Source organism: Salvelinus fontinalis, chromosome 22, assembly GCF_029448725.1.
Source record: "Salvelinus fontinalis isolate EN_2023a chromosome 22, ASM2944872v1, whole genome shotgun sequence".
Classification (NCBI taxonomy): domain Eukaryota; kingdom Metazoa; phylum Chordata; class Actinopteri; order Salmoniformes; family Salmonidae; genus Salvelinus; species Salvelinus fontinalis.
Window position 1 is genome coordinate 20,039,770 of NC_074686.1, and position 27,618 is coordinate 20,067,387.

General features: G+C 42.7%; 3 protein-coding genes across 4 annotated transcripts in view; all 3 read right to left on the reverse strand.

Moving 5' to 3' along the window:
- Window positions 1-1,578, reverse strand: part of LOC129820003 (cleavage and polyadenylation specificity factor subunit 1) — an 18,912-nt gene extending 17,334 nt beyond the window's left edge. Inside the window, exons 1-4 of one of the 2 annotated variants that reach the window (XM_055876785.1) lie at window positions 1,416-1,578; window positions 722-883; window positions 555-582; window positions 158-291 (exon numbers count right to left, since the gene is read on the reverse strand). In XM_055876785.1, the coding sequence (XP_055732760.1) occupies window positions 158-291; window positions 555-582; window positions 722-865 (306 nt within the window). In that variant the 5' untranslated portion in view covers window positions 866-883; window positions 1,416-1,578. Of the gene's footprint in view, window positions 1-157; window positions 292-554; window positions 583-721; window positions 884-1,337 lie in introns of both variants that reach the window. The other variant, XM_055876786.1, reaches the window with a different exon arrangement.
- On the reverse strand, window positions 1,446-18,051 carry LOC129820004 (protein mono-ADP-ribosyltransferase PARP10-like). Its single transcript, XM_055876788.1, has 12 exons — window positions 17,972-18,051; window positions 15,767-15,942; window positions 15,294-15,536; window positions 13,598-13,828; window positions 11,038-12,083; window positions 10,541-10,756; window positions 7,460-7,586; window positions 6,587-7,247; window positions 6,001-6,410; window positions 5,678-5,811; window positions 5,406-5,580; window positions 1,446-5,181 (listed from the first exon to the last, which is right to left on the reverse strand). The coding sequence occupies exons 2-12, from the start codon at window positions 15,939-15,941 to the stop codon at window positions 4,883-4,885; spliced, it is 3,717 nt and encodes a 1,238-aa protein (XP_055732763.1). The 5' UTR covers window position 15,942; window positions 17,972-18,051; the 3' UTR covers window positions 1,446-4,882.
- Window positions 18,052-24,383: 6,332 nt separating this feature from the next.
- Window positions 24,384-27,618, reverse strand: part of LOC129820005 (CMP-N-acetylneuraminate-beta-galactosamide-alpha-2,3-sialyltransferase 1-like) — a 37,765-nt gene continuing 34,530 nt past the window's right edge. The window contains exon 7 of the mRNA XM_055876789.1: window positions 24,384-26,548. Coding sequence (XP_055732764.1) covers window positions 26,375-26,548 — 174 coding nt within the window. The 3' untranslated portion in view covers window positions 24,384-26,374. The remainder of the gene's footprint in view (window positions 26,549-27,618) is intronic.

Below are 27,618 nucleotides of genomic sequence, written 5' to 3' on the forward strand. Positions count from 1 at the left end.
GAGACATTTTATAGGGTAGACTGCTTGCACCTACTACATATAGCTACTGACACATGATCAATTGATTTTGAAAGAATAAAGTAGGCCAAAGTAACCTGGAATATGAAAGCTGTGAGTTTAGGATTAGTAAAATAATCAATTAAGACATCTCAGGTACCTTAGCATCTTTGAAGCTAAGCAGGAGAGCGTCTCTGTTGGCTCCTACTAGCTGAACAGAGGCCATAGACATGACGTTACCGAACAAGGAAAAACAAGCCACCTGCTCCAACTTCTCCTTACGACTCTTGACATCTGCAGAGATCAAGGAAGTGTCAAAGAAGAAATCAGGTGTCAGAGATGGTCTGAAATGTTGACACGTGCATGTCTAAGGAAGGCTGACAACATAATAATAGCATACAGTCAGTGGTGCACTAGTCTGTCTAAACAGACAGGTTGCATCCCACAGTGTTACAGCATAGTGAAACTGTTGCCCAGCCCCTAGGTCTCAGATTTCCACCAGACTAGCTCTTCTCTCATCAGAATGTTGCTGGAGTGCAAGGCAGTTTTGGACATACCTGGTGATTTGTCTGTCTTTGAGGCATTCTGAAATATGAAGAGAAAGATGTGAACATAAACTGGATTTCAAGAAGAAAAATATGCCCACGACAGGGAGTTACAATCTTTGTCATTGTACTTTTTTAATCAGTGATCGAGAAATGAACATAGCTAAAAGTTCCTTGACCTCCACATCGTGAATGATCCTGTAGACGTAAAGCTGAGATGTTCCAGCGACGACCAGGTTTTTCTCCACGTTGGAGATGAAGTTACAGTAGACAGAAAACTCGATGGCGGTGGGGGAGTGGGCTTGGCGGTATACGGCATACATCCTGCAAGCCCTCAGCACCTTAACGTTACAGCAGAGATCAGTTATTGGCCTATGTTCGATTTTTATCTGGATAAGCATTTATTAGAAGACACGTCTATGGATATTGCACCAGTAATGTTACTACTTAGCATGCTAGAATAAATAGCTACGTTTTAACGTTACACTGTCGATCAACATATTGGTGTCAGGCTTGAATACAATCCAGGCAGGGATGATTGTTAGCAAGCTGGTAACACAGTGGTTTACAGGTCAATGAAGATGATTTTAGCTGGATCGCGTGTCTACTTGCTTCGCCCCGCAACGAGCCAAACAATGTAACGTTATCGTTTCAGGAACGAAGCACGTCTTCTACTTGTTATTACTTTATTTGGGAGAATACTAGCTACAGTATCTTTCCAATGAGTTAGCCATCTAGATATGTAGCTAAATAGTTTTTAGTTAGCTAGCTAATTAGCATAGCAGTTTGTCTTACTTGCTAATTAATGCTCCACTCGCGTCTGTTAGCTAGCTTAGCTTCAAGGTGTTCCAGTATTTTATCACATAAACCTACCTATCATGAATAAGCTACGATAGTTTCCAGTTAGAGTCTTGCCTTTCACTTTTATTACAGCATAATTCATACGCTCCAATTGCAAAAAAATAATAACTGGCTTTAGTTATTTTCATTCAATCATTTAGCAGACATCCATTCGGCCAACGTGAGCAGCTAAACTGAATTCGGCAAGAACTAATGACCACACAACACTAGTTCCTATCTTTATAGAAAAATGTGTGTACGGATTGAAATCTCACCATGTGTGCATTGCAGTTGTGTACATAAATATGACAGGACACGTTTAATTGAACACAAATCTTCAATTACAGCCACCTTTTTACAAAATAAAAAGTAAATGTAAACATGTCTCAGAGGGAATATAATAAATATAAAACTAAGGCAACATAAGGAAAGTAACTGTTTGGCTTTGCCAGACATATTACCAGTTAAATGCGTACATTTCACAAGTAACATTCCATGTCACACCATTGGAGGTGGGTTGTTAAACTGATTATAAACATCAAACTATACTGGAAACAATATGGTTCCAAACTATTACATTCATCTAATTCATATGATTGAATTGAAGTGTATGCATTACAATCGTATTATTGATATGGATAACAATGCTTGACAGATGGCGTCAAATCACTCCTCCAGCATCTTTTCATTTTTTCTGCGTCTCACAAATGTTCTTTGTGATCCGAACACCTCAAACTTCGATTTGTCTGTCCATAACACTTTTTCCAATCTTCCTCTGTCCAGTGTCTGTTATTTTGCCCATCTTCAATTGGCCAGTCTGAGATATTGCTTTTTCTTTGCAACTCTGCCTAGAAGGCCAGCATCCCGGAGGCGCCTCTTCACTGTTGACGTTGAGACTGGTGTTTTGCGGGTACTATTTAATGAAGCTGCTATTTGAGGACTTGAGAGGGGTCTTTCTCAAACTAGACACTAATGTACTTGTCCTCTTGCTCAGTAGTGCACCGGGGCATTCCACTCTTTCTATTCTGGTTAGGGCCAGTTTGCGCTATACTATGAAGGGAGTAGTACACAGCGTTGTACGAGATCTTCACTAGTCTTGACAAATTCTCTCATGGAATAGCCTGACGAGTTTCAGAAGAAAATGATTTGTTTCTGGCCATTTTGAGCCTGTAATCGAAAACACAAATGCTGATGCTCCAGAACCTCAACAAGTCTAAAGGCGGACAGTTTTATTGCTTCTTTAAATCTGAACAGTTTTCAGCTGTGCTAACATAATTGCAAAAGAGTTTTCTAATGATCAATTAGCCTTTTAAAATGATACAATTGGATTATCTAACACAACGTGCCATTGGAACACAGGAGTGATGGTTGCTGATAATGGGCCTCTGTACACCTACGTAGATATTCCATTAAAAATCAGTAGTATCCAGCTACAATAGTCATTTACAACATGAACAATGTCTACACTGTATTTCTGATCAATTTGATGTTATTTCAATGGACTTTTGTTGTTGCTTTTCTTTAAAAACAAGGACATTTCTAAGTGACCCCAAACTTTTGAACGGTAGTGTATGTCAGAGCATTTAAGGTCCCCAAGAAATTTGGAAGCACCAAGACTCTTCCTAGAGCTGGCCGCCCAGCCAAACTGAGCAATTGGGGGACAAGGCCTTGGTCAGGGAGGTGACCGAGAACCCAATGGTCACGGACAGGTCTCCAGAGTTCCTCTGTGGTGATGGGAGAACCTTCCAGAAGGACAACCATTTCTACAGGACTCAACAAATCAGGCCTTTATGCTAGAGTGGTCAGACAGAAGCCACTCCTCAGTAAAAAGCACATGACAGCCCGCTTGTAGTTTGCCAAAAGGCAGCTAAAAGACACTCATACCATGAGAAACAAGATTCTCTGGTCTGATGAAACCAAGATTGAACTCTTTGGGCCTGAATGCCAAGCATCACTTCTGGAGGAAATCTGGCACCATCTCTACGGTGAAGCATGGTGGTGGCAGCATCATGCTGTGGGGATGTTTCTCAGCAGAAGGGACTGGGAGACTAGTCAGGATTGAGGGAAAGATGAACATAGCAAAGAGAGAGAGATTCTTGACAAAAACTTGCTCCAGAGCACTCAGGACCTCAGACTAAGCACACAGCCAAGACAACGCAGGAGCGGCTTCAGGACAAGTCTCAATGTCCTTGAGTGGCCCAGCCAGAGCCCAATCGAGACCTGAAAACAGCTGTGCAGCAACACTCCCCATCCAACCGGACAGAGCTTGAGAAGATCCGCAGAGAAGAATGGGAGAATACAGGGGTGCCAAGCTTGTAGCGTCATACCCAAGAGTAAATGTAAGAGTCAAGGCTGTAATCGCTGCCAAAGGTGCTTCAACAAAGTACTGAGTAAAGTGTCTGAATACTTAAAATAATGTAAATCACATTCACATATTTTTTTTAATACATTTGTAAAAAAAAGTCTAAACCTGTTTTTGCTTTGTCATTAAGGGGTATTGTGTGTAGATTTAGGGGGATTGTTTTTATTTGATCCATTTTAGAATAAGGCTGTAATGTAACAAAATGTGGAAAAAGTCAAGGGGTCTGAATACTTTCTGAATGCACTGTATATTGGCTCGACTTCGTCTCTGGCCTAACATACCTCCTTACAACATCCGTGTCAATATATCCTCCAAATACCAGCTTCTCGGGCAGTATCACAAACACAATACACAGTATATTCTTAGAAGCCTTTTTCAAATAGAATTCCCATTAATCAGTCAAGATCATGCGGACTGGTTGCATCACTGCCTGGTATGGCAACTGCTCGGCCTCCGACCGCAAGGCAGTACATATAGGGTAGTGCGTACGGCCCAGTACATCATTCCTGCCATCCAGGACCTCTATACCAGGCAGTGTCAGAGGAAGGCCCTAAAAATTGTCAAAGAATCCAGTCACCCTAGTCATAGACTGTTCTCTCTGCTACCGCACAGCAAGTGGTACCGGAGCGCCAAGTCTAGGTCCAAGAGGCTTCTAAACAGCTTCCACCCCAAGCCATAAGACTCTTGAACATCTAATCAATTAGCTACCCAGACGATTTGCATTGCCCCCCTCTTTTACGCTGTTGCTACACTCTTTTTATTATCTATGCATAGTCACTTGAATAGCTCTACCTACATGTACATATTGCCTCCATTACCCTGACTAACCGGTGCTCCTGCACATCGACTCTGTACCGGTACCCCCTGTATATAGCCTTGCTATTGTTATTTTACTGCTGCTCTAGAATTATGTTACTTTTATTTCTTATTCTTTTTGTGTTTTTTTTTTAAGAAAGCATTGTTGGTTAAGTGCTTGTAAGTAAGAATTTCACTGTAAGGTCTACACCTGTTGTATTCGGCTCATGTGACAAATACAAATGTATTTGAATCCTCTTTTCTCAATAGGGAGAAAACGAACAAATAAAACTCTGACGAAACAGTTCTTTGGATATCAATCATCTCCCACTCGCTCCTTCCCTCAGCGGTGAATCTTCTGACATGTGATGAGATACTCAGGGTATGCCTGTGTGTCGTTGAAGATCACAAACAGAGAGGGGTTGTCAGTCTTATCTGCCACACTGTCGTATCGGAGTGGTATGTCAGAGCTCTCCTTCAGAGGAGCAGCCTTCATGGAATGACTGCCCTGAGTGAAGTCCCCAGTCAGCACCTTGGTCACAAACACAAACTTGTGTCCATCTGCGTTGGGGGGAGAATATTGATCCTGGATGGACAGGGCCGAGTTCACAGCAAAGTAGACCCCCTGACCATACACAGTGGCTGCAGAGAAAAACCACAACGAGAGACCAAATTATTACAGAAAGAGATACAATAGGCCAAATTAGTAAAGTACAACCCTTGACCGTACACAATGGCTGCAGAGACCAGCATATACAAGAGAGGCCACATGATTACAACAGTCTACATCTTCTACAATGCAAATAATGATGAAATGAAAACGCTGATGAACTACCGAGACTTTTTTTCATATTAGAAGGCCTCACCATTCTTTCCACAGAAGCTTCTATTGAAGCCATGAACACAGATCTCTTTCACGCTGGTCTCGCTTGTGCCGTGGTACAGAGTCCGCTCCACTTCTGGGTCAGTGGTACTCTGATTTATACTAGCCTTCTTCAGTCTGTACTGGTTGTAAAGGAGCCTATTCATCAGCTTCTCAACCTGGGAAATAAGATTAACAGAGGAATGGACTCTGACATCACTGATACAATACAAAATTAATGGTTAGTTGCTGTAGACGTCGATAGATACTACATACCTTAATGATTCGGATTTTGTTGTGGTACTCCTGTGTGGAGTCGTAGAAGTCTTTCACAACATCCCGGAACTCATCAGAGTCCTTGTTCATTCTGGATGTTTCAGGCAGGTTGGACAGTAGACTGTAGTCCTCATCTGAAAAACAGAAACATATTGTAACATAAGTGCAATATAGCTTGAAGGAAAACGGTGCAACATTAAATAGCTTTGTTAATATTAACATAACAGGGATATTGCATCAGTAATGAAATAGCATCTCACAAATGTAATTCTAATCCCCCCCATAACAATAAGCTCACATACAGTATTTGCTAAGTTCTTTACCTTGCATCTCTGAGTACATGTCATCTGAGCTCAGCATCTTCCTGGAGATGGTTACGGACTTCCCAGAGGCAACGTTGTACTCCTGCATCTTCTCAAAGTTAATGATGTGCGGCAGGTTGTTGAGCAGGATATCGATCTTTTTCTGTCTCATCTTCCAGGCGTTCTCCATGAACACTGTCGCCTCAGGAGCGTACGGGATCTCCGTCCCTGACGACGCCGGGTCGTGCCACACCCATTGCACTGTCCGCAGGATGTCAGCATCTGGTGTCGTCGTGGAGATCCTCCTCAGCAGCAGCTTCATGTCCGGCATCGCACCGGTAACAAAGTCCTTGAACCCGGAGATGGTTGCCGTAGTTCCCTGGATGGTGACCTCCACGGCATGTTTCCTCTTGACGAGGTCCAGACACCACCTGATTGGTTGATTTAATTGACAATGAAACAATTTTCAAAAAAGTAAACATTCACACTGTTGCAATGTATTTTATATAAACCAATATGATATTGAACTCAAATCGGGAAAAAATGCAACTGAATTCAATATAGATTTTCCACAAAAAAAAATACATAGAACTGTACAGACACACACCTGTGATACGGAGACAGGCTCCTCAGGCTGCGGTGCTCTAGCTTCTCCTCATGCTGTTTAATACTGACCCTCTTGTTCAGGGCAATGTCCACTCTGACCAGGTCACAACTGTAGCCAGCGAACACAAAGATTGTTGCCGAGTTGGCTGACTGAATAGCCTCCTGCAGAGATACCTGGACAGCCTGATCGAGGTGGGAGCCAGCAGTAGGGAGGGAAGCGGTAGGCATGGCACCACCATCATCCCGAGTCATCTTCGTCATCTTCCTAGACAGCTCTAGAACCTTCTGCAGCTCCTCCTCCTCCTCGTCAGCCAGGGACCTCTTGGTGGTCTCCATAGAGTACTGGATGGCCAGGGACATCTGCGCCTCCTCCTCCAGGGTAGTGGAGAGTTGCATGGCCCGGGACAGCTCTCCATCCTGAGTCACCACAGGAGCAGTAGCACCCTCATCGTCAGCATCCCCTCCCTCCACCAGGGGCAGTGGAGGCTCTTCCTCCACCTCAACGTTAGCACTGTCTGGGCCCTGGTCAGAGCTCAGGGTCATGGGTTCCTCGGCCGTAAACAGATCCTCCTCGATGTCAGTGGTTCTGGTCAAACCGGAAAGGCCAGAGTCCAGCGTCTCATCTATGGCTGAGAACAGCCTCTTTGCCTCCTCTATACGATCTGGGATCAGTACATAGGTTTTCAGTGATGAATTGCAAAACAACAATCCCAATAGAATAACCACCTTCTCTGAACATTATTCTGGCCACCGTGCTTCCATATGCTCTTTAGGGTCCAGGCTGGGTTACTGTACAACACTGTGACAAATGTTGTAAAAAGGGATTTACAAATACATTTGATTGATATGAGAAGAGTAAAATGAAAGTATGCACCTCTGTCTGAAGCGGAGAGGTTGTTGGAAGTCTGGTTAGTGTGAGTCAGAACTGATGTTGAGGCCTGTAAGGAACTTCTCTGGAAGCTCTGATGGGACGTCATATCCCACGCAGCCTCAAAGATGTCCTGTAGGGAGATAACAAAACTAGAATACACAACATACATGCATACACACACACACAGAGAGACACAAAGAATACAGTGCATTCGGAAAGTATTCAGACCACTTGACTTTTTCCGCATTTTGTTACGTTACAGCCATTTTTTCACCTCTCAAATGGACACAATACCCCATAATGACAAAGCAAAAACAGGTTTAAAAAACGTAAATACTTGTTGAAGCACCTTTGGCAGCATTTACAGCCTTCTTGGGTATGACGCTGCAAGCTTGGCACACCTGTGTTTGGGGAGTTTCTACCATTCTTCTCTGTAGTTCCTCTCAAGCTCTGTCAGGTTGGAGGAGGAGCGTTCCTGCACAGCTATTTTCAGGTCTCCAGAGAGGTTTGATCGAGTTCACGTCAGGGCTCTGGCTGGGCCACAAGGACATTCAGAGACTTGTCCAGAAGCAACTCCTGCATTGTCTTGGCTGTGTGCTTAGGGTCGTTGTCCTGTTGGAAGGTGAACCTTCACCCCAGTCTGAGGTCCTGAGTGCTCTGGAGCAGGTTTTCATCAAGGATCTCTCTGTACTTTGCTCCATTCATCTTTCCCTCGATCCTGATTAGTATCCCAGTCCCTGCCGCTGAAAACAAATCCCCACAGCATGACGCTGCCACCACCATGCTTCACCCTAGGGATGGTGCCAGGTTTCCTCTAGATGTGACACCTGGCATTCAGGCCAAATAGTTCAATCTTGGTTTCATCAGACCAGATAATCTTGTTTCTCATGGTCTGAGATTCTTTAGGTGCCTTTTGGCAAATACCAAGCTGGCTGTCATGTGCCTTTTACTGAGGAGTGGCTTCAGTCTGGCTACTCTGCCATAAAGGCCTGATTGGTGGAGTGCTGCATAGATGGTTGTCCTTCTGGAATGTTCTCCCATCTCCACAGAGGAACTCTGTCATAGTGACCATCAGGTTCTTAGTCACCTCCCTGACCAAAGCCAGGCAGCCAGCTCTAAGAAGAGTCTAGGTGGTTCCAAACTTCCATTTAAGAATGATGGCCATTGTGTTCTTGGGGACCTTCAATGCTGGTACCCTTCCCCAGATCTGTACAATCGACACAATCCTGTCTCAGAGCTCTATGGTCAATTCCTGCGAACTCATGGCTTTGTTTTTGCTCTAACATGCACTGTCAACTGTGGAACATTATATAGACAGGTGTGTGCCTTTCCAAATCAGACGCACCTGAGCTCAATTTCAAGTCTCAAAGCAAAGGGTTTGAAGACATATGTAAATAAGGTATTTGTTTATTTGGGGGGGAAAAATTTATATAAAAACATGTTTTTTCTTTGTCATTGTGTGTAGATAGATGAGGAAAAAATGTGATCTATTTCAGAATAAGGCTGTAGCGCAACAAACTGTGGAAAATGTCAAGGGGTCTGAATACTTTCCGAATGCACTTATATATATATATATATATATATATATCTCTGAAATACACCATATGCTTAAAGAGATTCTCCAGTACTTTTGTATACTTTTTAGCCAGTAGTTCCCAAAGTAGCACTCATGATGCAAAATTGGTCCCCAAAAATGGTTTAGTATGTCATATATGCACCACGTTATTGCTCTCTGTGCATCTTGCTATTTGTCACTCAAAATGACAAGGGACTGAAGCTCATTGGCTAGGACTCGAATTGCTAGGGGGCTGGCCCGTATGGGGGAAAATTACTCAGCAGTTTCTGGAAAAACAGGCCCTTTCAAAGTAGGGATTTCGTGGCTAACTGAGGTAAGACACTAACTCTGTTCATGCAATGAACAAAAATATAAAAGCAACCTGTAAAGTGTTGGTCCCATGTTTCATGAGCTGAAAAAAAAAGATCCCAGAAATGTTCCATACTCACAAACAGCTTATTTCTCAAAAATGTGTTTACTTCCCTCTTAGTAACCTGACTGCAGCTCGGCGTCGTAACCGACTTCAGTGGGCAAATGCTCACCTTCGATGGCCACTGGCGCACTGAAGAAGTGTGCTCTTCGTTGATTAATACCCAGTTCAACTGTACCGGGCAGATGGCAGACAGCGTGCATGGCGTCGTGTGGGCGAATGGTTTACTGATGTCAACGTTGTGAACAGGGTGCCCCATGGTGGTGGTGGGGTTATGGCATGGGCAGGCATAAGCTACAGACAACGAACACAATTGCATTTTAGCGATGGCAATTTCAATGCACAGAGATACCGTGACAAGATCCTGAGATCCATTGTTGTGCCATTCATCCGCCGCCGTCACCTCATGTTTCAGCATAATAATGCACAGCACCCATGTTGTAAGGATTTGTACACAATTCCTGGAAGCTGAAAATGTCCCAGTTCTTCCATTGCCTGCATACTCACCAGACATGTACCCCATTGAGCATGTTTGGGATGCTCTGGATCGACGTGTACGACAGCGTGTTCCAGTTCCCGCCAATATCCAGCAACTTCGTACATCCATTGAAGAGAAGTGGGACAACATTCCACAGGCCACGATCAACAGCCTGATCAACTCTATGCGAAGGAGATGTGTCGCACTGCATGTCCAACAGATGCATATCTGTATTCCCAGTCATGTGAAATCCATACACAAGGGCCTGATGAATTTTTTTAAATTACGGAGTTACAGTTCATATAAATCTGTCAAATATCATAGAAATTGTTGCATGTTGTGTTCATATTTTTGTCCAGTGTAGATTATGCATGTATCAACTACACATCTAGCTCAAAGCCAGAGGTTTAAAAAAATACTTAGTTACTAAAGTTCCAGAGCATGTCTTTAACCATACTTATACATCAAACCTTTAAAGAATCTATCAAATGTAGAGGAAGAAATCCATGGCACAGAAAACAAATCCCTGTCTATGTGTAGATTGTAATTTGGCTACCACATTTGCTAGTTAATTAGTAATGATACAGTCTATATTAATGTCTTTATCATTGAGCCAACTACCTCATTGTCCAGGGGTTCCCAGTGCACCTTCTCCATGCTGATGTAGACCTGGAACTTAGTCTGCATCTCCCTGAGGATGCTGGTCCCGTCCCCCTCCTGGATGAGGAATCGCGCCACGCCCGTCTGTTTCACCGTGATGGTTCTGGTCTCGGTGGACAACACCACGCCCCTCAGAACCTCATCGGCCATTTGACATGCCGCAGCATTGCCTTGGATCTACCAATCACAGTCACATGGATGATTAAAGGAAGTGGAAAGTTTATAAGACCATTCACCAAGACATCCGACACCCTTTTCACGATAGCATGCACATTTTAGCCGTACTATACTGGCTGAGATTTTCTTTTCACATTGTCCTCTCCAGCATGTGTAACCAGTATAGTTCAGTGTGACTCGGGAGTGTGAAAAGGGTATGAGAGAATTACAGCATATACTGTGTTGAATTTATATAATGCAATGCATGCTTTTATGATTATTCTAAAAAGTAAAACACCTACTCTGAGTCCACAGACGCCATGTGCGTCCAGAGGGAAGATTGACACCTGGTTCATATCAGCCAGTAGCTGATGATGGTGGGTCTGGATGTACTTCAACATGCCTGGCTCCATAGAGATGATAGCCTCCGTTTCAATGGGTGTACTGAGGAACTCCACTATCTTAGCCTGCTTCTCCTCCTCCAACCCTCTCAGAGTCAGGACATCTATCTGTCCTCTTTCTGACACCTTAGCAGAGCAGAGACCCAGAGACTGGAGGAAGCCAGTCCACTCCTGGGCGTACAGCATACACTCATTCGCTCTGTCCACAGGGATACTGAAGTCAGACAGCAGAGTCTTCAACATACTACATGCCTGGCTCACCAAGCTGGGAGACAGAGACGTTACCATGACGACACAGTCCGACACGGTGTACATGGACGGCAACCCATTTTCTTTCAACGTCTGCAGCAGCCTGTCCTTCACTTCCTGTTTGGCCAGGAAGTGTGCCTTTTCTGGGTCAAAGGTGAGATGAGCCTGGGCCACGCCCCCAAGGAACTCCAACACAGCGTTCTTCAACTGCTCCAGCACTAGCCGGTCAGGCCCGGCCATGTGGACCCCGTCCTCCCTGATCTGGACGCTACAGCCTTGGTGGGCCAGCTGGAGGCTCTGGGGCAGGGGACTGGCCTGGAGCAGGGTGAGTTTCACCGGGTCTGGGACGGAAATGTGGCTAGACATGGGCTCTGGGGTCGAAATTAGGTCATCCATGCCTTCCTGGGCAGCTGCTGCCTGGGACACAGGGGGGACCAGAAGCTCAGAGATAGCCTTGTGGGAGGACTGAGAACGGTCATTGGTTATGTCTGCAGGGAGAGAATCAGTCTGTGATTGACCACCATTGTCTGTCTGCTGTGTGTTCGTTGTGCTACTATCTGATGTTCCATTCACAGAGGTCAGGGGAGAGGTCAGAGGTGAGGAGGAGCTGTCCTCTGATTGGAGGAAGGAGAAGTAAGGCCTGACCGTCAGATCTGTCTCCTCCAGTTTATGTGATTGTTTAAGGACACGTTCCACTGCTGTTAGATGCAATAACAAGGAAGGGAATAAAATACATTCAACAGCTGCATAGAATTCGCATGCTTTATACCTCAGCTTTATGCTTTTATGTTGCATTGACATACACTACCAGTCAAAAGTTTTAGAACACCTACTGATTCAAGGGTTTTTCTTTATTTTTACTACTTTCTACATTGTAGAATAATAGTGAAGACATCAAAACTATGAAATAACACATATGGAATCATGTCGTAACCCAAAGAGTTAAATCAAAATATATTTGATATTCTTCAAATAGAGCAGCTCACAGATCACTGCACCTGTACATAGCTATAAATAGCCAAAACAACTTCCTCTTCCCCTACTGTATTTATTTATTTAGCTCCTTTGCACCCTAGTATTTCTACTTTGCACACTCATCTACTGTCAAATCTACCATTTCAGTGTTTTAATTGCTATATTGTATTTACTTCACCACCATGGCCTATTTATTGCCTTTACCACCCTTATCTCACCTCATTTGCTCACATTGTATATACTTATTTTTCTACTGTATTATTGACTGTATGTTTGTTTTACTCCATGTGTAACTCTGTGTTGTTATGTGTCGAACTGCTTTGTTTTATCTTGGCCAGGTCACAGTTGTAAATGAGAACTTGTTCTCAACTTGCCTACCTGGTTAAATAAAGGTTAAATAAAAAAATTGCCACCCTTTCCCTTGATGAAAGCTGTGCACACTCTTGGCATTCTCTCAACCAGCTTCACCTGGAATGCTTTTCCAACAGTCTTGAAGGAGTTCCCACATATGCTGAGCACTTGTTGGCTGCTTTTCCTTCACTCTGCGGTACGACTCATCCCAAACTATCTCAATTTGTTTGAGGTCAGGGGAATGTGGGGGCCAGATCATCTGATGCAGCACTTCATCACTCTCCTTTCGGTAAAATAGCCCTTACACAGCCTGGAGGTGTGTTGGGTCATTGTCCAATTGAAAAACAAACAATAGTCCCACAAAGCGCAAACTAGATGGGATGGTGTATCGCTGCAGAATGCAGGGGGAACTACACATGCGGAGATCATCCGTTCACCTACTCTGCGTCTGAAATGGAATGCATTAATTGAAATGCATTCCAGGTGACTACCTCATGAAGCTGGTTGAGAGAATGCCAAGAGTGCAAAGCTGTCATCAAGGCATAGGGTGGCTATTTGAAGAATCTCAGATATATTTTGATTTGTTGCACATGTTTTTGGTCACTACATGATTCCTTATGTGTCATTTCATAGTGGTGATGTCTTCACTATTATTCTACAATGTAGAAAATATTAAAAATAAAGAAAAACCATTGAAAGAGTAGGTGTTCTAAAACTTTTGACTGGTAGTTACAACATCTAACATAATTACTTTAAAACAGATACAACAGCTAAAATGGAATTGCTTGTACACAAACAGATGAAGCCCTTACGGATGACGTCCTTAACTTACATCCAAACAAACATTCGGTAGAGATACAGTACATAACATTTTTTCAAAACGTACAGTCAAAGTCCAGGAAGGAGACCCTGGCAACCCCCTCTGACATCATGGTGACCTCCTTAACTTCACCGCGCCCGCCCCGTTGGCTCTCCAGGTACAGATTAAGCATGTCTGCTGTGATGCTGGGGTGCAGGTTCTCAATTAGGATGGAGTCAGTTTGATCGATCTGTTCCAGAACGATCTGCGCTCCATCCAGAGGCTTCTTAGAGATCTTTGAGCAAAGCTTCTGGAAGTCTGTGCATGCAAAATAAGGAAGAATTCACAAATTAACTATATTGTATGCAAAAGCATAGCCATACAATATATTTGTAATTATATTGTTTCCCAAATCATGAGCCGTCCTCAATGACTTAAAATCTATGGTTTAGTTGTGATGATACTTAACTTTTATCCAAAAGGGGGGGGGGGCTCAACTCCCCTGAATGAGGTGTGCTTGTGACTCTGTGGTCGAGCAACTACTTTCTCCTTGAGTAACAGGGAGGGGCATGGCTTGGTGTGATTAGCAGCATTAAGCAGCAGCAGAAGGGAGAGATGACAGAAGTAAACTATAGAAAACGTACATTATAAGCGCCGGAGTTGTGTATCACATTTAACAAAACAAACCTTGAAATTCCATTATGGAAGGTAAAGTAAAAACTCAAACCGGTCTTTGCATCAATACCGGTATATAGTAAAATATGGTATACCGCTGAGCCCTAGCTGCATTTATATTTTTGTTCAGTATACTTCCGTAAAATGTTTGAACTGGTATGCGGGGGACCTTCAGATGAGTCTTGTAAGGACTGTGGGCATCCGATAGCAACACAACCGACATGTAGCCCAAAATGTTCAAACACTATAGACAGAAGTTGGCAGATCAGCAGTACCGACTTCAGACAAGTCCCTCTTGTGTTCGAGAGGGGTCATAATAGTTTGTAGGTCAAACGGTTCGGACGCTACAGAGAATTGTGAGAAGACCAATTTTCATGGTTGTCTTATGCTATTTGTTTGGTCTCGCCTATGGCGACAGAACGGCAAGGACCGAACCTGCACATGGCTACATGCAACTCTCGCTTTGATCTCAAAACAAGCGCGTCTACGCATGCTGTAAACACAGTCCAGTTCAAAGTGAATGGCACAGATCCATATATGGCAATGGTTTATTTGCATATAGGCCTACTGCAGTTCTGATTAGTTATGTCACACCTGTCTGTATAGAGTACAGGCTGAGTCGTGCGTGTCAATACAATCCTACTCAGATGCGTTCTGCCTACAAAATCTCTTGCATAGTTTGTTTTGTGTCGATATGTTACATTGAAAGTGGATAATTAAATTGCGTTAATTCGTTCACAATTGACACAGTAAAGGGAAACGTTTATAGTGTTAACTAAGGGGGAAAACTCTAGAAAGTTTAGTGCTTCTCTGCACGGGCGGATATTTCTTCTGCATGGCAGTTCCGGGGAGCTGCGCGCCTGCGCAGCTTAGATGGAACATTGGTCTCATGGTCTAACAAACGCCGCTCTAGCTCTGTCACCTTTAACCACAGATGTGGAAGTGCGACATCGGTGGATGAGGTGGATTGAGGTTCATCCAATGCAAAACAAAAAAACTCTAGCTTAAACTGACAGATTTTTATGGGGATACATTTATGCTAATTAGATTTCCACAGGGCTGCGGAAATCGACTCCAGGGGGTTCAACTTAATAGGAAAACCCCAAACCTTTATTGAAGGCCTGATGGAAGTGTACTAGGACCAGGTCCCTGCCAGGTGAAGGGTGCAGAGTGTAGTCGTCCATGTCCATCCCCATCATGTTCTCTACATACAGCTCCACCAGCTCTTGACAGCTGGATGGGTTAATCCCCCGCAGCAGCAGCCTCCGTGGATCCTTACACCCAGGCTTCCTCACGGTCAGCTCAGCATTGCTCAGGACATGTGCTCTTTTAGACAGGACCCTTGATGCAACTGTCAATCAAACACAGACATAATTAGCATGCCATGGATGAATAGTTTTTTGGAACAATATTATCATGAATTTGTGGACCACAGGAAGACTAGCTGTTGCTAAGACATCAGACTTCTGTGGATCCAGATAAAGAAAGGAAATCTGATTATGTGTAGGTTCATAAAGTGAAACTTATTGGCCTTAAACATTATCAGATCACAATAATTACACCGACTGAATGCATTCTTACCCTCCGCCTCTTCAAACAGCAGTAAGGCCCGGCTCCCTTCCAGCGCCACAGACACCAGATTACCTCCCCCAGAACGACGCTTGTTCTCAAAGTACAAATACAGCAGCTCCTCCTCCACCTCCTCTGGTACTCCCAGCACCTCCACTGTCCGGTTCTCTTGGCTTTCAGCAGACATCCTGACATACAGGCACAGGAATAATCAATGGGATTGATTGACTTGCAAAGTACAATGTGTAAGCACACACACACACCTACAAAAGTATGTGGACACACCTTCAAATTAATGGATTCCGCTATTTCAGCCACACCCGTTGCCGACAGGTGTATAAAATTGAGCACACAGTCATGCAATCTCCATAAACAACCATTGGCAGTAGAATGGCCTTACTGAAGAGCTCAGTGACTTAACGTGGCACCATCATAGGATGCCACCTTTCCAACATGTCAGTTCATCAAATTTCTGCCTTGCTAGAGCTGCCCCGGTCAATTGGTAAGTGTTGTTATTGTGAGGTGGAAACATCTAGGAGCAAAAACGGCTCAGCCGCGAAGTGGTAGGCCATACAAGCTCACAGAACAGGATCCTCGAGTGCTGAATCGCGTAGAGTGTAAAAAATAGTCTGTCCTCGGTTGCAACACTCATCAGCGAGTTCGAAACGGCCTCTGGAAGCAACATCAGCACAATAACTGTTCGTCAGGGAGCTTCATGAAATGGCTTTCCATGGCCGAGCAGCAGCACACAAGCCTAAGATCATCATGCACAATGCCAAGCATCAGCTGGAGTGGTGTAATACAAATATCTGGGTGTCCTCTTGGACAATAAGCTTCAGTGGAGTAAATGTAGACCTGATCTACAATACGCTTCGGAAGAGACTGTACTTTATCAAAATGCTGGGATCTTTTGTTGATTGTACAATACTGACTGTTTTACAAATCTTTCATTGAGAATATTTAAACTTTTTGTATTGTTTGTTGGTTTGGCATCACCCAGAAAAATATGCTGAGAAGGATTATCACCACAGCAAGTAAGTAACACCTCTAGCACTGAGATGCAGTGTCTTAGACCACTGCGCCACTCGGAAGGCCCTAAAGGCTACTTTAAACATGTACATGATACCGCAACAATTTTCCCACGGGGACAATAAAGTCAGTAAAGTAAAGCTCGCCGCCATTGGACTCTGGCGCAGTGGAAACGTGTTCTCTGGAGTGATGAATCACGCGTCACCATTTGGCAGTCCGACAATTCTGGGTATGGCAGATGCCAGGAGAACGCTACCTGCACCAAATCATAGTGCCAACTGTAAAGTTTGGTGGAGGAGGAATAATGGTCTGGGGCTGTTTTTCATGGTTCAGGCTCCTTAGTTCCAGCGAAGGGAAATCTTAACACAACAGCATCAATGACATTCTAGACAATTCTTTGCTTCCAACTTTGTTACAACAGTTTGGAGAAGGCCCTTTCCTGTTTCAGCATGAAAATGCCCCCCGTGCAAGGCAAGGTCCATACAGAAATGGTTTGTCAAGATCGGCGTGAACGAACTTGACTAGCCTGCAGAGACCTGACCTCAACCCCATCGAACACCTTTGGGATGAATTGGAATGCCGACGGGAGCCAGGCCTAATCGCCCACTAATGCTCTTGTGGCTGAATGGAAGCAAGTCCCCGTAGCAATGTTCCAACATCTAGTGGAAAGCCTTTCCAGAAGACTGGAGGCTGTTATAACAGCAAAGGGGGGGGGGACACACTCCATATTAATGCCCATAATTTTGGAATGAGATGTTCAACGAGCAGGTGTCCACATACAGTACATACACTGCATAACCAAAAGTATCATAGCCAGCACAGACAGGGCCTAGTATGAACACACCTACAGCCAGGTGTGTATTGATTGTGTAATGTGCATTGATCACAAAATGTATCCTACTTGGCTACAAAAGTCAGGAGTTAAGTTGACTTAAATAAAAATAAAACAAATAAGTCGCTGAATATAATAGCAAGTGGTGGATTTTATGTACATTAGTAACGTCACTCATTTTCGAAGAAATAGAAACTGAAACTATCCAGACGCACAACATCGCAAGTAGCACTGAGAGCAAATGACACAATAAAGGAATAATAACTCTCGCTGGGTATAAATATGAATTCGCCCTTAGTTGTCGGGTGAAAAAAGCTTTGAAACACCTTTATTCGCAGTTTAAAGGAAAAACGTACCTGGAATACGAGCATTCTCAGATCACGACGCACAAAAATGGCTTCATTGGCGATTTCTTCATCTTTGGGATTGCGTTGGCAGGTCGCATTCAACTTAAGGTGCATACACTGCCACCTACTGTACTGGAGTGCGAAGCCAGACACAGCCTACATACATTCAATTCTCTTCATTTTTCCTGTTCCTCGAAGAAGTTGAAAGAGGCTTGACAACACCCCCCCCCCCCCCCCCCCCAATACACCACCCAAACCCCATCCAACCTCTCTAACCCTTTCACACAATCTCTCCCTATCTACATCATACAGTTCACAAAATATCAACACATGCTCCCACATTTCCTCCTCTAAACACTCATCACACAGACCTGTTTCATGTCTCCATACCATCCACAACGGGGCATTCAAACCTGTGTTCCCAACCCGTAGTCTACTCCACCCAACTTCCTCTTCTACATCCCATACACCCCACATCTTCCTTTAATAACTGGAGCACACGATAAAATTGCCTCCCCTTACTACTAGTATCCCACTCCCTTTGCCAAAGATTGAGCCCTTTTGCCCGGATCAAGGACTTGACTTCCCTGCGGCCCAGCGGGACCTGAATATCTAACAACATCTTCTTCTTCTATGATGTCATGGTGGTCCGCAAACAATGGTTTAAGTGCATGCCGCCATTTTGCCGTCTCCACAATAACCTTCAACTTGGCATTTCTGCTTTCCACAACCCGAGTCGTATTGATAACCTTACCAATAAAAGCTATGAAGTCAACTTCATTCATTATCAAAGTCCTTTGACACCGCACATTCATGAGCACAAGATTTCTGAACCGACCTCAACCATGCCAGGACCATCAGAAGCACCAGCCCCGACAGTAGGTCCACTCACTACAGGTACATCCATGTAAGATCCATCAGTCCACACTGTCGTTCTACCAATCTGTTTTATGGCCTCTGCATTCGATACATCATGACTGATCCCGCATCTCTGAGCCTCTAGCATCTCTCTGTACCTGGCATCCAACAAATGCTGCACTTATGTTCTCCCCCATAATTACAGCACTTAACCTTCACATTGCTTTCACATTCACCGTAATCATGTGCCCCTCCACACTTGGCACATCTTTTCTTTATTTTACACTGAGCAGCTACATGTCCCATTCTTTGTCATTTAAAACACCACAGTGCATATGGGACAAATTCTCTAACATTGAAACTAAGGAATCCTATCTGTACTTTTCCCGGCAAGACGTTCTCAAACCTCAGCATCACTGATAGGCTTTCACTACTTTGACCCTCTTTCCTACTGATCAACCTTTTGCCCTAAATCACTCTGCCTCCCTTCACATTTTCTTCATCTGTGGACATAGATATTGGGACCACCGTGGGACTCCCCTCAATCTAGCATAAGCACCAGGGACATGGCTTTTAATCTTCTTCCCATTAAGGTTTTGCATTTAAAAAATCTTCTCTTGTTGAGCCTGGCTGCCACATAATATTAACAATCTACCATTTCCAATGAGCCAAGCTAATTTCACTTCACCTACCTCTTTCTCTACGACATTAGTTAGTCTGACAGGGTGTAAGTGAGGCCCTGTGGTCTCATCAAATACAATCACCACTTTCCACTCCAACACATCATTACTCTTGCTTCCTACCTTGACTCTCTTCATGATTTCTTTACTAGACACTCCACTGCTTACTGTATCATGATCTCTCTTCTTCCTATGTCTTTTCACTACCGACCATTCCGGTCCTTGATCAGAACTAACATCCGTATTGTTCGCATTCCAGCACAGCTGTTTCTTCAAACTTTTTCTCCATTTCCTCCGCACTACACGCCGCCATTTCCTCTACAATGCCCCGCTTCCGTGCTACCGTCTTTGCCATTGAGCAATCATATCTCTCCCGCACACACTCTCAGGACCGTTGAATGTATCCTATCCCAGAGTTTTGGCTTCCGATCCATATACAAAGCACCCATAATCCAAGAATGACCTGATCAATGCGTGGTACATATACAACAGTGTTTGTCTATCTGACCACCAATCACCTTACTACACTTAATATGCTCAACATGTCTCTGCGATGTAATCCTCTCATCAAACTACATACCTAAATACTTAAACTCAGACACCCTACCTATATCCTGACCGTATATTTGCAGCCTAACATCTTTAACCTTCCTCCTAGAATACACCATAAAGCAGGACTTGGCCACAGACATCCTAAACCCCCATGCTAGAGACACATCTTCCACAACTCCTACAGCTTCTTCCTCATCACATATTTCACATTCCCACTTCTCTTCCACCCCATTGACAATTCTGACCCCAACATGACTCGATCGAACAGGAAGTCCATGATCCAGTTATGCAGATGTCCCCCAATGCCCAATGCACTCAACTTGATCAACAACCCTTCCCTCCAAATGGTATTGTAAACTTTCTCAATGTCAAAATACACAACACTCATCACCTTTTTGGCTATCTCTGTACTATCTCTGTACTATCTCTGTACTATCTCTGTACTAACTGTCACCAGGGCCTTCATGGCAGACCTTCCTCTACTGAACCCACTCTGTGCTACGCTCATCACACCCCTAGCTTCCAAGAGATACATCATCCTATTCACCACTGGAAACTTCCTGGTTGTTCGTCATGTGCACCAGGTAGTGGTGCTTCTGCGTCAGCTACAGGATTTATGCATTACATTTTCAATAGCAAGGCCACTTGAATAAGCAGGCCTAATTAGTCAGAATATCCTAATTGGTTTGACTAAATATGCAAATTTTCATGGAACATGAGGTCATGTGGAGGGGGAGAGAGTCAGAGGACACTTACGATTCTAGCTAGGTCATTTAGTAAGTTTGTTTATTCCTATAATGTAGTCCTACATTATAATTTGTAGCCTAATGTATGTATCCATACATAGAGACTCAGGAGAACAAAGATGGTTTTCTCATTATGACCTTGTAAAGCAGAACCATTGGCAAATAAAACAGTTTATCCATTATCCACTAGGTGACAGTGTTCTCTAATGTACTTTTACATGACCTGTGTGTGTGTGTGTGTGTGTGTGTGTGTGTGTGTGTGTGTGTGTGTGTGTGTGTGTGTGTGTGTGTGTATATGTTTAAAAAAACATGGAGCATGTTATCATCACTGATATTAAATTCATTGACCATCAATAATTATACTCCTGGTCTCCTTTTTTAAACAAACACATCTTTATTAAAATGAAACATGTTACATGGTCTCAAAACTTGCAAAGTAAATGATGGAAAGATCTCAATTGCATACTCCTCATGTCCTCTCTCTGCATCTCTTCTCAAAATCCATTGGAGGAGAAAGCCAGAGGTCCTTATCCAATGGGTTTTGAGAAGGAAACAAGAAGAGAGGACGTGAGGAGTATGCAATTGAGATCTTTCCCACGGCTCAAAACCATTTATGGGGGGGGGGGGGGGGGGGGGGGGGACTTTGGAGCAATAAAAATATCCATTGACTGGAGGAGTTGTCTCAAGGCACATAACACAGAAATACTGTTAAAAGTCATAATGTCCCAAAAAAATAAATCACAAATGCATCCTTCAGCTTATCTCATGATACTATAAATACAATAATGCAGGAATATCAATTATCTTACCATGTCATTTCTCCTGTGAGAATTTTCTTTGTCAGCTAAAAGGTTAAATGAAAATAAACAAGAGAAAGAAATCTAAAGTGTATTTAAAATGTATGAATGAGTGCAATAACATAAGATTCAAGCACCCCATGTAAAAGAAAAGGTTGAGTGGTTCTGAATCTGACTGTCTTTAATGATATCACATTTAATAAACTTCAAACAAATATTCCCCTCAGTGCTAGGTCACTACAGTTTCCCATCATCGTTAAAGGTCTGATGCATCTCTCTGTATCAGAGTCCAACTAGTAGAGCTGTATTTTGAGTGCCTAACATCTGAAAAACCTGTAATAAAACATACTGTATTTGGTCATGAGTTATTGCAGAGCCTTGATGAGCAGCAACTTGTAATACTGTACATGTTAAATTATTTATCAAAGAATATTGCACTGATTCCTCTCAAGAATATCAAAGGCACTTTGGACCTGTTTAACTAGTATTATGAAAATCATGGATAAGGCAATTCATTTAAAATGGACACATTGTCATTAGTCAGTCGTTTAGTCCTTCTACTTTGTAGAATGACACACTGTAAGATCCACCAGACATTGGTTCTTTGAGCAGCAAAGATACGTTGATAATAAAGCAGTCTGATAGTGGTTGTTGCACATTATTCCCTCATAGGACGGCCACACCCGGTAGCCAACTAAGATGGGAATACTGTATATACTTTAGAAGGGTAGCTCAATACAGAGATGACAGACGCTCCCACCAGCAGCCATCTGGAGAAGTTTGCTTCGGCCAGGGCTGCAGTGAGGCAACGAGCTAGAGACCTCTCTCATCCTCATGATCATTGGACCTGACTTCCCAGACAGGTGTCTGTGGTCTCAGGGAGGTGGTGGGGTGAGGGTGGAAGGGGCAAAGGGAAGGGGAGAAGTCACGTTTTGGTTTTGGATCAACACATTACAGAAGGTCACTTCATTGGAAAAACACACTTCTGTTTTCTGGGTTTACTTCTATATATAAATCATGAGGTGGCTAACTGTGAATTCGAAGTTGTTTTGTTTCAGTCATCTGTATGAGTCCACCAGCATCAGCTCTGCATCAAAACCATACCCACATCACAACATTTAAATGTGGAAAATTGGGTAATATATGGTTGAGATGTTGCTCAATGAGATTACAACCTAAATTCACTCTCTCTCAGAAACTTTGTTGAATGTGTTATCATTATGCTTTCAACCATCTAAAAGCACAACCAAATTCCAATTGAAAAACTATGTCTGGTTTTTGGTTGAGTGGTCACCTACAGTGCTTTCAGAAAGTATTCACACCCCTTGACTATTTCCACATTTTCTTGTGTTACGAAGTGGGATTAAAATTTATTTAATTGTAATTTAATTTGTAAACGACCTATACATAATACTCTGTAATGTCAAAGTGGAAGAAAATCTAATAAGTCTAATAGTTTTATTTATTAATGGAAAATAATTCACGAATATATTTTCATTATATAATTTTCAACCCCGTGAGTCAATACATGTTTGAATAACCTTTGGCAGCGATTACAGCTGTGAGTCTTTCTGGGTAAGTCTCTAAGGTTGTTGCAAACCTGGAGTGTACAATATTTGCCCATTATTCTTAAAACAATTCTTCAAGCTCTGTCAAGTTGGTTGTTGATCATTGCTGGACAGCCATTTAAGTGTTGCCATAGATTTTCAAGACGATTTAGGTCAAAACTAACTAGGCCACTCAGGAAAATTCAATGTTTTCTTGGTAAGTAACTCCAGTGTATATTTGGCCTTGCGTTTTAGGTTATTGTCCTGCTGAAAGGTAGATTTGTCTCCCAGTGTCTGTTGGAAAGCAGACTGAACCAGGTTTTCCTCTAGGACTTTGCCTGTGCTTAGCTCTATTTATTTTCTTTTTTCCTAAAAAACTCTGAAGTCCTTGCCGATGAAAGCATACCCATAACATGATGCGGGCACCACCATGCTTGAAAATATGAAGAGTGGTACTCAGTGATGTACTGTATTAGATTTTCCCAAACATTATGCTTTGTATTGAGGACAGAAAAATGTACTTCCTTGACACATTTTTTGCAGTATTACTTTAGTGCTTTATTGCTAACAGGATGCCTGTGTTTGAATACGTGTATTCTGTACAGCAGGGATCATCAACTACATTCAGCTGCAGGACAATGTTTCTGGAGCGCATGGTCAGGGGGCCTGAACATAATTACAAATAATTTGGAAACTGCAAATTGGCCGTAAGAAGCCCAAACGGATATATTTGACTAAAACATAATAAATTCAAACCTTGCTTCCATTTGTATACGATCACATATCTCTATTATGTGTGTGAAAACTTTCAAACAGATTTCGAAAATTAAAAGAAAATTAAATTATTTTTTATTTACTTGTGGGGGGCAAATAAAATCAGCTGCGGGCCAAAACATTCATATTAAACACCATTATTGCACACAGTGATAGTCCATGCAACTTATGTGACTTGTTAAGCACATTTTTACTCCTGAACTTATTTAGCCTTGCCACAACAAAGGAGTTGATTACTTATTGACTCAAGACATTTCAGCTTTTCATTTTTTATACATTTCTAAAAACATAATTCCACTTTGCCGTTATGGGGTATTGTGTGTAGATCAGTGACACAAAATATAAGTAATTTTAAATTCAGGCTGTAACAACAAAATGTGGAAAAAGTCAAGGGTGAATACTTTCTGAAGGCACTGTAAATGTGTATCACTGCACCGCAGACCATTTAATAGCACAACAAATGGGAATACAATGTCAGATATTTTGTTTATTTATACAACTTAATGTGTTATCCCTGTTCTTCTTCAAATAGCACAACCAAATTACATGGATTGCAGTTGAGAATATATTACATTAAAAGTACATGGTGCAAGTGATCAATGCCGTTTATTATAGACCTTTATTATAAAAATTGTGAAGATCTCCACAGACCTGTGATCTTGAACATGCACTCTTTAATTGATAAGACATTTATAGTTACATTAGCGTCAACATGTGGCCATGGATGTGTTACCCATTTGAATAAATACTGTTACATTAGTCTGTAAGTTAGCCTTACCTTTAGGCTACGGTATTACAAAAGTAACATTGAATTGTGTTTGGTTGATAACACAACAAATAACCAGCATTTAACCAGGAGATTAATCTACTGCTTGAATAGTTTAATATGTCCCACTGACTTAGTCGGGCTTTAATTCCATTAATAATTGTTATGCTGTCTGAGGCACTGCATCGCAGTGCTAGAGGCTTCACTACAGACCTGGGTTCGATCCCAGACTGTATCACAACCGACCATGATTGGGAGTCCCATAGGGCGGCACATAATTGGCCCAGCGTCGTCCGGGTTAAGGGAGGGTTTGGCCGGGGGGGGGCTTTACTTGGCTCATCTGGCTCTAGCGACTCCTTGTGGCGGGCCGGGAACTTGCAGGCTGACCTCGGTCGTCAGTTGAACAGTGTTTCCTCCAACACATGGATGCGGCTGGCTTCCGGGTTAAGCGACCGGGTGTTATGAAGCGCTGTTTGGCGGGTCATGTTTCGGAGGACGCATGACTCGAACTTCGCATCTTGAGACCGTTGGGGAGTTGCAGCGATGAGACAAGATCGAATGAGAAAGAAATACCCCCCCAAAAAGTACAAAAAATCTAATAGTAATTAAGATGTTGGATTCACTTCTCCAACTCGACCAAAAATCTAACTTAAAGAATAGGACAAAACCAAATCAAACTGTAAATGGAATTTAAATAAAGTTGGATTTAGTCCTATTCTTTAACTTAGATTTTTGGTTAAGATGGAGACATGAATCCAACATATACCGTACATTATTAACTTTTAGATTACAATTAAAATCAACCAACGCTTTAAACCCTATGCCTATATGTGTCGTCTATTTTTAGTTGAATCCTGGGTTGAATTGAAACAATAGCTGTTGATGACTATACAGGCCTAAATAGCATCATTGATGGTATATGATTGATAAAGTATGGTTACATTTCATTTGCTTTGTTAAACCTACCCCTTGGAATGACTTCCGATAGCAAAAGTGAATCTATTTAGCTCGTACATGTTTAGATTTTAGTCATTTAGCAGACACTGTTATCCAGAGCGACTTACAGTTAGTGCGTTCATCTTAAGATAGCTAGGTGGGACAACCTCATATCACAGTCATAGTAAGTACATTTATCCTCAATGAAGTAGCTATCAGCAAAGTCAGAGCTAGTAAGAGGGAACAAAGTAAATTGTGCGTGTTAGTTCACAAAATGCTTTTTTTTTGGGGGGGGGGGGGGGGGGGGTGGTTGTTAGTGACATATCAAAGCTAAGCAGGGCTGGGCTGGGTTAAAACCCAGGATGGACCAAAGGGATAGCTATAGATAGCTGTAGAATTCTCCAGAAGGAGGTGCTGCCCAGCTATAGTTTCTTTTCCTGATAGTGGATATAACATTGAAGATCTGACATTGTTTCAAAAGGTACAAATTCAACATATTTTATACAAGCTTTGTCTATGTTGAAAATTGGTTACAATGATGACAAAATCCTGTGGTTGAAATTTCACCCTCAAAACAACAGTTGATTACTTTTTGCAAATCCAATGAATTTTACACAGATTCCACGTCACAATACGTTGACAAATTACGTTGAAACAATGTTGATTCAACCAGTTTATGCCCAGTGGTTAACCTCTGAGTCGACAGAATTTCATTCAAGGGGCTTGATGGTCTCAGGCCAGTGACATCTCCAGACATCAGAAGCCTTTGAAAATCTTGATCTTGTGTTTGTCAGCCAGAAGCAGGGTAACGTTATACTCATAGTCAGCATCATGCACCCCGGTGTGGCGGAATGCTCCTCCCTGGTGATTCTCTTCCCAGTAGTGGTGCCAGTTCCCGTACTGATCCGCTCCGAACCCGTACACACTCACCTAAATGATACAACACACCATTATACAGAGATACTCGTCCGCCCCGGATTTGGTGCCAAACTCTTCTATGTGACTTATAGTCATGTACTTATTTGCTTTGGCCTAATGCCATGTGCCACAGAACTGATGAGGTGGAATGTTGCTGTACTGATTGATGCGTTGATAGGATGTTCTGGTACTCTGACACATACAGTTGACTTTGATAGGATGTTCTGGTACTCTGACACATACAGTTGACTTTGATAGGATGTTCTGGTACTCTGACACATACAGTTGACTTTGATAGGATGTTCTGGTACTCTGACACATACAGTTGACTTTGATAGGATGTTCTGGTACTCTGACAAATACAGTTGACTTTGATAGGATGTTCTGGTACTTTGACACATACAGTTGACTTTGATAAGATGTTCTGGTACTCTGACACATACAGTTGACTTTGTTAGGATGTTCTGGTACTCTGACACATACAGTTGACTTTGATAGGATGTTCTGGTACTCTGACACATACAGTTGACTTTGTAGAGCTAATTTCTCCATTTGCAGATTATTTTCGTGAAACTTACAAAACATGCCTATTGATGATGCTTTAACTCTAGATGACAGTATGCAGTTACTAGAAAAACGTCCTGATACAGTTACTAGAAAAACGTCCTTATACAGTTACTAGAAAAACGTCCTGATACAGTTACTAGAAAAACGTCCTTACACAGTTACTAGAAAAACATCCTTATACAGTTACTAGGATTTCTTTTTCTTCTCTTCTAAATGACTCGGTTGAGCTATATGTAACAACTATGTAACAACTATAGGACAACTATAGGACATTGGGATGCCGTCTGCATCACTTGGGGCAACTGTGGAGATTGCTGTTTTTCTAGAGTCAACCTCTTTAAGGTTCTAGAGAACACATTTTTTTCTAAGACTGTAGCACATGGCACGTGGTAATTGCCTGCATTTCACACCTCCCGTGTAGATGCAGATAATATGCATAACACTCGGCGCTCTGCCCCTCTTTCCCACTCAAAACGTTTGTTTGTAGAGCAGTGGCGGGTAGATAACACAGTGCT